The sequence below is a fragment of the Austrofundulus limnaeus genome, unplaced genomic scaffold (genome assembly GCF_001266775.1).
Source record: "Austrofundulus limnaeus strain Quisiro unplaced genomic scaffold, Austrofundulus_limnaeus-1.0 Scaffold54, whole genome shotgun sequence".
Taxonomy (NCBI): Eukaryota; Metazoa; Chordata; class Actinopteri; order Cyprinodontiformes; family Rivulidae; genus Austrofundulus; species Austrofundulus limnaeus.
In genome coordinates this window covers 1,362,684-1,371,889 of record NW_013952456.1, presented here as the reverse complement: position 1 = coordinate 1,371,889, position 9,206 = coordinate 1,362,684, and the positions used below count along the sequence as shown (strand labels likewise).

At 36.6% G+C, this 9,206-nt stretch overlaps 1 protein-coding gene across 1 annotated transcript in view; it reads right to left on the bottom strand.

Annotated features, from left to right (window-relative positions):
- The window catches only part of slc22a13a (solute carrier family 22 member 13a), a 7,656-nt gene extending 3,051 nt beyond the window's left edge, over positions 1 to 4,605 (bottom strand). The window contains exons 1-9 of the mRNA XM_014008918.1: positions 4,231 to 4,605; positions 4,042 to 4,145; positions 3,725 to 3,879; positions 2,568 to 2,736; positions 2,366 to 2,486; positions 2,007 to 2,101; positions 1,723 to 1,937; positions 1,331 to 1,439; positions 450 to 656 (exon numbers count right to left, since the gene is read on the bottom strand). Coding sequence (XP_013864372.1) covers positions 450 to 656; positions 1,331 to 1,439; positions 1,723 to 1,937; positions 2,007 to 2,101; positions 2,366 to 2,486; positions 2,568 to 2,736; positions 3,725 to 3,879; positions 4,042 to 4,145; positions 4,231 to 4,605 — 1,550 coding nt within the window. The remainder of the gene's footprint in view (positions 1 to 449; positions 657 to 1,330; positions 1,440 to 1,722; positions 1,938 to 2,006; positions 2,102 to 2,365; positions 2,487 to 2,567; positions 2,737 to 3,724; positions 3,880 to 4,041; positions 4,146 to 4,230) is intronic.
- Between the last annotated feature and the right edge of the window lie 4,601 nt (positions 4,606 to 9,206).

Genomic DNA, 9,206 nt, shown 5'->3' with positions numbered 1-9,206 from the left:
TTTAAGGGAGATCTACCTAGTTAAATCAAATATATATATAATATAGCACACACACACACACACACACACACACACACACACACACACACACACACACACAAAGGTATAACAGATTAGGCAAAAAACATGAGATAGTTCTTCATTTTTCCCCCCTAAAATGTACAAAGCTCAGCAAAGGTCAAGTGTACAAATAAAAATAGACATTGGGAAATCTGTTGTTTTAGTTTAGTAAAACTTGAACATACCAAGCAGAATAAATTAATTGGTAACATTGAAAACAGCTTGAATTGGTTTATTTATTTATTTATTTATTTATTTATTTTTGTCTCCAGACACAACACTTGCCAAGCGCCACAATATTTTGTAGTTTGCAGTTATTCCTGAAGCTCATGAACTGGTCAAAAAGGATGGGGATGGTTATTAGATGATGTCACAAAATGTTTCCTTACTTGAGTCCTTCAGCTTCAGCAGTTGAATCTGGCAGCTCAGTTCTTCTGGTCTCAGGGAGCAGAAAGCTGAGAGCTCCGCTGATTAAAGTGAGGCTGCTGTAAACTACGACAGGTATGGTCCAGTTATACACAGCCAGCATGTTGAGGAGAGGGGAAAGCAACCCCCCAGCTCGGCTCGCAATGGAGCCCAAACCAGAGGCTGTTTGCCTAGAACCAGAATTTAAAATGAGGTTACTATGGGCACAAGACTAAATATATGTTTACTTTAACTGAACTAATTAACGACCTGTTAGTACTTGAATAAATGCATATTGCCCACCGAGATCATCCTATGTTGAGAAATGACAGAGTTATAACCATTTCGGTCAAACCTTGAAAATAATGTCAGCTGTGTAATCACATGATCAGAGTATTTGTTATGTGAATGACTGAGTTACTAACTTATCAAATTGCAGTACAATATTTGTAAAAATGACTGTCTTTTTTCTGAGGCTAAAGTTGATTGGTTCTGGTGGTCATCTTGAATTTATCTGACTCCATAAATCAAGGAGCTGTAAATGAACACCCTGTGATTAATTCCTGAGTGTTTCCTTAAATCTATTCAGTTGTTCATTTGATATTCTGCTAACAGACAGACACACACATTTTTATTACTATCCATAGTAGGACATTGTACTGACTTACACATAACCTAACCCAAAATAAAATTTCATTTTATTAGGACTTTGGTCTTATATCGATTTGCTGCACTGAGTTTCAATTTAGGTTGATGAGTGTAACCCAGAGTTGTAGTTAAAATTACTTAAAATCATAGGACAACAATAGAAAGTACAGTTTGTTTGTTTTTTTTTTTTTGGGGGGGGGGGGGGATCTCAGCTCACCTAAAAGATGTTGGAAAAAGCTCCTGAACATAAACATTGCAAATGGATCCTGCCCAGTTGACAAAAAAACGTCCTCCAGTAGCTAATGCTGTGACAGCAATGGCATTATCTGTAAAACGAGCACAAAAACTTCGCAGTGGTCTAAAACTATTATACAGAGTTTTAAGTCATTAATGTGTTGATAGATTAGAAAATGAAAGGAACAAACTAATGTTAACAATAGGGACAATTGTGTGCCTACCACATCAATGATTTTTATTTTTTGCAGCAATTCAGACTTCTTCTGACAATCATTAAAGGTGAACTAATAAATTCTTACAATAAATGAGACAAAACAACATATGTAATCCACTGTGCATAACTCCATGACTTTAAAGTTTGAATAACTTTACCTTGAGGAGCTGCTAAAACTGAGAGGCACAAGAATCCACCGATCAGAAGTGTGGACACTAGTGACAGTTTTCTTCCCACTGCTTCTAAAAGCCACATGCACAGAAGATGAGCCGGTAGTTCAGACAGGCCAAATATGGCCTGCGTCAAGAATATACTTAAGCCAAAGTTTCCCACATTCAGCGAAAGGCAGAAATAAGAAACATTCAGGGAGAACCTAAAGAAAGCACAGTCAGCATCAGCTTGTCCAATGTAAGAAATTAGAGGATGACGGAGTATAACTTACCATGCCAAAATTAAGGTAAGGAAATACTTCCTAAGCACAGTTGATTGGATAAGAACTACTATGCCTTTCCTTTTTTCAGTTTCTTGCACAACAATCTGCACAGATGTGTGTTAACATTATGTTAACAACTGCTTTTGTGTTTTATTCGAGTAATTCACAATTTTGCAGCGATGACATTTGTTTGTTGCATTTTGGTAAAATCCCATCTCTATCTTTAAGACCCCATTTTATTGTTAACAGTACAGTCATCACGAAATAAATATTTCCATAGTGTTTTCTCTAAAACATTGTTGCATTTATAGATATTTTTCTAGTTCTACTCCTGTTTTGACATTGAAGACAAAAAAAGGGGGGGATACCTTTTCCAGAAGGGAGTCTGGAAGAGTTTGTTTGTTGATGGCTGCCACTTTAGATATCAGCTGTTTAGCCTCTTCTAGTCGTCCTCTGTTCAACAACCACCTGGCTGACTCTGGAATAAACCTGTTGAAACAGCTCAAAGATCACAATCACTTCCACTCACTTTGATAAAACCAGGACATGGTACTGTGGATTCATCCAAACCAGATGTAAATGGCGACCACAGCAAGAGGGCCACATGTGATCATCTGAGCCGTCCTCCAGTCTCTGATAAAGTAGATCAACACAGCAAGAACACAGTGTCCAAGAGCCCCAAACAGCTGAGTCAAACAGGCTCCCCATGATCTTTTGGACACTCCGGTCCATTCAGTGACTGAAAACAGGAAGGAAAATTAAAAGAGACTATTTTAGTACTGATGCTGCTAAGGACTACAACATGCTTTCACATTAGTCCCTATAAAAGACATGACAGACATGCTTATACTGTAACACCACATGCATAAATTATTCACAAATCAAAGTTGACTTTAAAATGTTGTAGTTAGGCAACAAGGTGCACACACTGTTGTTACCAGAGATTTCTATCTGCTGAATGTCACATCAATACATCAACAAAATTGGTTCTAAATAACAAATTTTATGGGCTCCATTGTGGTAAAAAAAAAAAAAAAAACACAGATTGCACTTTCAGTAAACACAGAAGGAAAACGTATTTATTTGTTCACCTAAACTGAACTAATGTAGTACAGTAGAACATCAGTCAAAACCAAGGCAACAAGATGTTATGTTTTGTTTTTGAAGACACTTCTTTTTTTTTCTCCAAAAAGGTTTTTGAGAGTGAAACACTCTCAAGAAGCAAAAAAAGAAGTTCAGTTTTTTCAATTCAAGCACTTAATGGGGCTATTCAACTGGTGGCCCATGGGCCACTTTCGGCTCACAGGTGACTTCAGTCTGGCCCACCCAGGAGTTCATTAAAAAATCATTTTTTGTTATATGAAAGACAAATATTTCTGTGAGAACAGCAATCCTGTTTTAAAGATGCTATACAACTCAGTTTGCCTGCCAATGACTGCATTTATTATACAAAATAGAGTGCAAATAATAAAAAGTGTCAGATTCTTTTTTTAAAATCTAATTTGTTTTAAAATAAAAATTAAATCAGAAAGAATGAAGGTAGACTGTATTTATTTAATTACTGGATGTGTCATTGGCATTCATTAACTGTGGCCCCCTGCGCAATTTAGTTGAATAGCCCTGCTTTAAGTGTACAAAATGTTAACTACTTTTTATTCTGTAATTTAACAACTAAATACAATGTTTACTAAATCTATAGAAAAAGTAGATAATAAATAAAAGAGTACCTAGAATAACACAATTGAGTCGATAGCCTCCATAGCCAATGCCCAGAATGAACAGGGACACCAAGTATAAATAAATGTTGGGACATAATCCAGTTGTTGCAGTAAAAATGACCATCAAAACCATGGGTATCTGCACTGCACGCTTACGACCAAACCTAAAACAGACATTTCTAGTCAGATTTAACTCCCAGCTCATTCAGAAGACATCAAAGCATGTCATTTGTTAATTAATGAACACAAAAGCAGACAGAAAATTAAGCATTCAGGAGTTTGAGATTTCTGCTTTTAAAAATCAGTGCAGCATAAAGAACACTTACGATTCAGCAAAAGGTCCAAGCAAGAGACATCCGATCAGGATTCCAGCCATCAGTACGGTTTGTGCTAATCCCAAAAGATACGCCTGGTCACAAACTAGATCAAACTGTGGTAAAAAAATAACCCAAATTGTTTGTAAAACAAACAAAAAAGGATTTATCTAATGAATATGTGATAGTTTCATCACTTACATCTGTAACAATGGTGGCCTCATACAGCATGTTGCCGTACTCCCATCCATTCCTGCACCCTGTGGTGTCATTGAGACCGTTCTCCCTGATGGAACCGATGTCCCAGTCCACAGGAACAAACATCCGACACCTGCTGAAGGTCCCATCCTCCTCCCGGGGCAGAGTCAGGTTCAGCTGCTCCTCTGTGGTCAGATTGGGAGCAGCGCCGATGATCCAGTCTGTGTTACAGTGGCGCTCTGGATCGGACTGGACGAAATATACACTGGCAAAGTGAAAAGACAAAATAAGGTTCGGGAAGCAAAGAGCAAACATGATGGTCTTCTGAAATAGTCCAAACTCCCCAATATTTTGAAATATTTCTCCAAAATCAGCCATGTTTATACTCCAGACTTTCTTGTTTCAGACGCTGCCTGAAAGTGACCTTTAAACAAAGCCTGATAATGTTTAAACCTCTGACAGTGCACTGCAGGAAAGATGAGATGGCATTTAACAACGGGTCTTTTATTTTGTGAGAAGAGCAGCTCATGAGATTATTTAACCAAATGTATCTGTAAGAGTTTTTACATTATCAGCCTTACATCTTTATGTCTTACTCAGATGTTCTTATCAATCCAAGTTCCTGTTTCTCATACTTATTGCTGAGGAAGTTATTCTTATCTGTGCATGTAAAGCTTCACCGAAGTGAATCATTGTAGAATGTTCTCTATAACATTCTGACCCATGACTGCATACTGTACAGAGACAAGATTAGGGTTTTTGATAACTTGCTAAATAAAAGAGACACTCTGAGCTGAAAGCTTCAGAACTTGTGAGGACTCGGTCAGAACAACTGAGTGTTCTCAACTTCTCCTTTTGCACAAGAGTCATTCTGAAAACTTATACCTATGCCTCTGGTTCTTTTTATTTAAGGTGTATCATTAAAATACCTATCAGTATCCCCGCCTGTAACTTCCACTGAACACTTTCTTTGTAAAATGAGTGTTTTGACCTGCTGCAACCCAGAGTTAAACTTTCTGCTCCACAAGATCTAACTGCAACACATGACAGCATAACTTTGTATGTCCACATCTCAGATGAATATAACTTGTTTGTTCCAACACAGACATGATGCAATGGTTGTATGCTTTCTGTAACTAGAGCTCTATCTTTAGTGCTCACTTGTCAAATCTTATCTGTCAGAAAGCTGTTAGAATATATCTAACAGTAATATAACTAGGTACTTTTATTATGATGAGGGGGATGGGGAAAGCTGCAGCTGTAAAGCCTATTTCTTCACTTGCTTTTTATCTATAAAATGATTTTCTTGTGCTACTTTCTTTCATTTATATTAGTTTTTTTACTACTGCCCCATCATGCATAAAGATACTGATTATTTTGACACAAATATTTTTATCTGGATAATCGTAAAACACTTCAATAACCCATTATGTATAAAAAGAATCKCGTACAAGCCTGCAACTGTAAATGACACGTCCATGCGTAGACATGAATTCGGTTGATTTATGAGAGCCTTGCTGATGTAGGATAACCTGCAGCCAGAGTTCACTTGCGCATACCTTTGTCTAAGGTTTCCAGCTCAACTTGCTGACTGAGAAGCACAGGAATATTGGAAACCATAACAACAAAAGTACATCAGCATGTCAGGGAACAGTGAAATCTGTCTGGCTCAGGTTTGTTGGCCTGGCCTGCCACTATGTTTAAACTGGGTCATGTAAATCCAAACAACTAAAGCCACACAAAGTATGTGCACACAACAAAAATAGCATACTTTTTACTTTTTTCCCCCCAGACGTGTTACTACTGTCCTTGTTACAATGATAAAAGTCTTTGTAACATTTAGTATAACTCCAATTAGACTGAATGCTACAAATGTATATTAGTTGTAAAGCAAATTATTATGGKGCACTAAACAATACTAGAGCCAATTTCTAAATGGTGTTAAAGCTAAAAGATATGAACGTGTAAGTACAAAGCGGATGGAAGAAAGTGCAACTTAATATCACAGAGTGAAATCCTGAACTTGTTTTTGTGCAACTAAATGGTTCCCTGAAGGAGTAATGGGAGACAGCTAATTTCACTCATCCAACTCCAGTTTGTCTGCCTGTGGGAGCAGGGAGTGTGTTTACTGTGTTCAGTATCATTCAACCACAACTAGAGATTGTTTTTACATTTCAAAGTTTTTATTTATTTTCACGTAATTGTTTCATTCAAATGTATTTCTGCAATATATGAGAGAAGAACACCAAATCATGTTTTTGTGTATCATTGAGCAGAACTCCAGGGTTTGCTGCTGAGAAGGCCTGAAGAAGGACAGAACAATATTTATACTGTACACTCTGAGAAAACTGTCACAATGCTTACTGATGCTTTTTGTCAAAAAACAAAAAAAAAACCACCAGAAATCTGGTTAACCCTGAAAACCTGCAGACAGTTGTATCAATGATGGGGTATYACCTTGGCTTTAAAGACATCCCATTCAATAACAGATCACTTAAAGCAGGGGGGGTCAAACCCAGGTCCTTGAGGGCCTCCTGCATGTTTTCCTTGTTTATCTGCTCCAACACACCTGACTGAATTCAATTACCTCTTTTAAATCTGTAGAAGCCTGTTATTCATCCAGTCATGCAAATCAGATGAGTTAGAGCAGAGAAACAAGAAAACATGCTGGATAGCAGCCCTTGAGGCCCGGAGTTTGTCATCTGCGACTCAAAGAAAACATTTAGTTATGGAACTGGCTCATGATCTGGAGGATGAGGGCTTTTATTTATTTTTATTATTATTTTTGTTTATTATTTTCTGTCTTAAATCTTGAGGATACTATGAGGTGAAAATAAAATAACAAAATATACTCAGACAAAATTTTATGTTCCTTTAATTTAGATACACTAAGCTGCAAAACAACACAAATTGATACAGAATAGACAAGAGAGTTTATAAAATAGTAAATACAAAGTTCTAAGAGCACCTCCTTCTGAGGGCTCTTCATAAAAGGAAACATAAAAACATTTGTTTAGCATATTTCACCATAAAACTTCAGTGTAACATTGAGGGTCTTCCACAAAAAAATTTGACTGAAACCCGTGGTCAGACTATCAAAATCCATCAGATTATCCAGCAAACTGTAGATCAGTCTTAATGGTATTCATGCTCATGATTGTGGTGGGATCGTGTTGCTTTTTAAATGATTCCTTAGTCCAGAGGTTCCCAAAGTGGGGGACATGCCATGAATGAGAAAGTGGACAAAATGGAAAAGTTTTTGACTGGGTTCCCCTTTAAGCATAAAGAAGTGAGGATTCAAGGTATCATTTTTAATCAACAAATCTTCAATTGGTTTTCCAAGTTGTTCAGGTTTTGAAACCCATTTTGCACAGAGAAGCATTTTTTAAAAGATTTATAGATGGCAATGTTGAATATTGTCAAACAGTAAAAAAAAAAGAAACATACAAACAAAAAAAAACTGTTACACTGAAAATAATGACACTAAAATAGGTTTGTTGTTTTATTTAAAAGAGTTTATTTAATTGCAGCTGAAATTTATTTACGTTCACCGTTATTAGTTCAGTTGTTCAAAATAAAGTTTTATTTTTTTGTGAAATAAATTGCAATGTGTATCTGGTTAGAGATTGTTTAAATGCTTTTGCTACCTGTCAGGGACAATATTTCCAGCAGGCACAGCCTGGTGAGGAACAAAAGGGACAAATCCCAGTCGAAACACTGTTGGTGAGTCAGGGTTTCAGTTTAGGACTAATGTGAATTGAGTTTAGTTTAGGTTTTGGGTCAGGTGTGTACCTGTGAAGTACTTTAAGGTAAGGGCTCAGGGTTAGGGTATAGAAATGACCAGTAAATGAATGGAAGTCAATGCAAAGACCACATGAGGATAGAAGAACAAACGTGTGTGTGATCATGGAAATTTTCTTAAAACCCGGGCCCAGCAAAAAAAGTTTGGGACCCACTCCCTCAGGCCAGCCTGTTGTCATTTAAAAGATACTTGTTAAAAACTCTCAATAAACGGTCTGTATTTTATTCCTGCTGCTGGTATTGTTTGTCTTTATTTCTTGCACTTAAACATTCAAGTCTAATTCTGTATTTGTTTCCTGGTTCTCAACTTGCACTGAAGAAAAATATTTTTTATAAGCCTGTGGAAGAAAACAAAATCATTGGTCTTGAGAGTTTCTCCAAAACATACCATCTTCATCCTCGTCTAGTCTAGTTATAGCTCTAATAAATTACTCCATGGTGTACTTAACTTTCTGACTGCAATCAGTCCAACTTCAAGATCAAATCTAAATGTTTACTTATTGCCAACAAATGCTAGAGACAAAATGATAAAAACGGGGGTGCAAGCCACAGCATGGCATGTTAAAAGAAAGATGTCATCCCTTTTTCAATTCCATCATGTGACTTTATTCAAATACTACAAATCAGCTTTTTATGCCTTGCACAATGTAGATAATCCATTCAGGAATATCCTTTACACCTTATCACAAATATTCTGCTTTAAATTCTGTACTTGTGGGCAGACACATTTTATGATTAAACATTTTAAAATACATAATTTGAACATTTCATAAAATAGAAAGATGTAACTGCCAATCAAACTTAAGAATCATCCTTTAGCAAAGATGTAGAAAAAGGTCTGACTTTCAGTACAAAGTCTTTAATCAGGTTTTTCCTCTGATCACACATACTTACATACACACACAGGCAGAGAAATGTGTAACGGTCATTTGTTAAACTTTGCTTTTGACTGTTTCATTGAGAAAAATGTTGACATCAAAGCAGAGAGTGTGTAAATACAAGCCGCTGCCCCCCCCCCAAAGTAATTTCAAATTATTGTTAATACTTCAATAAGGTGCTAACTGAACTAATTGATTTGATTTGATTTAACAGGAAAAGATTACTAAAAATCAAGCCTGACTCAGCATAATTGCTGTTTTACAGCAGGTTCCTGTTCTGCAGCACATGAAACACTCAGA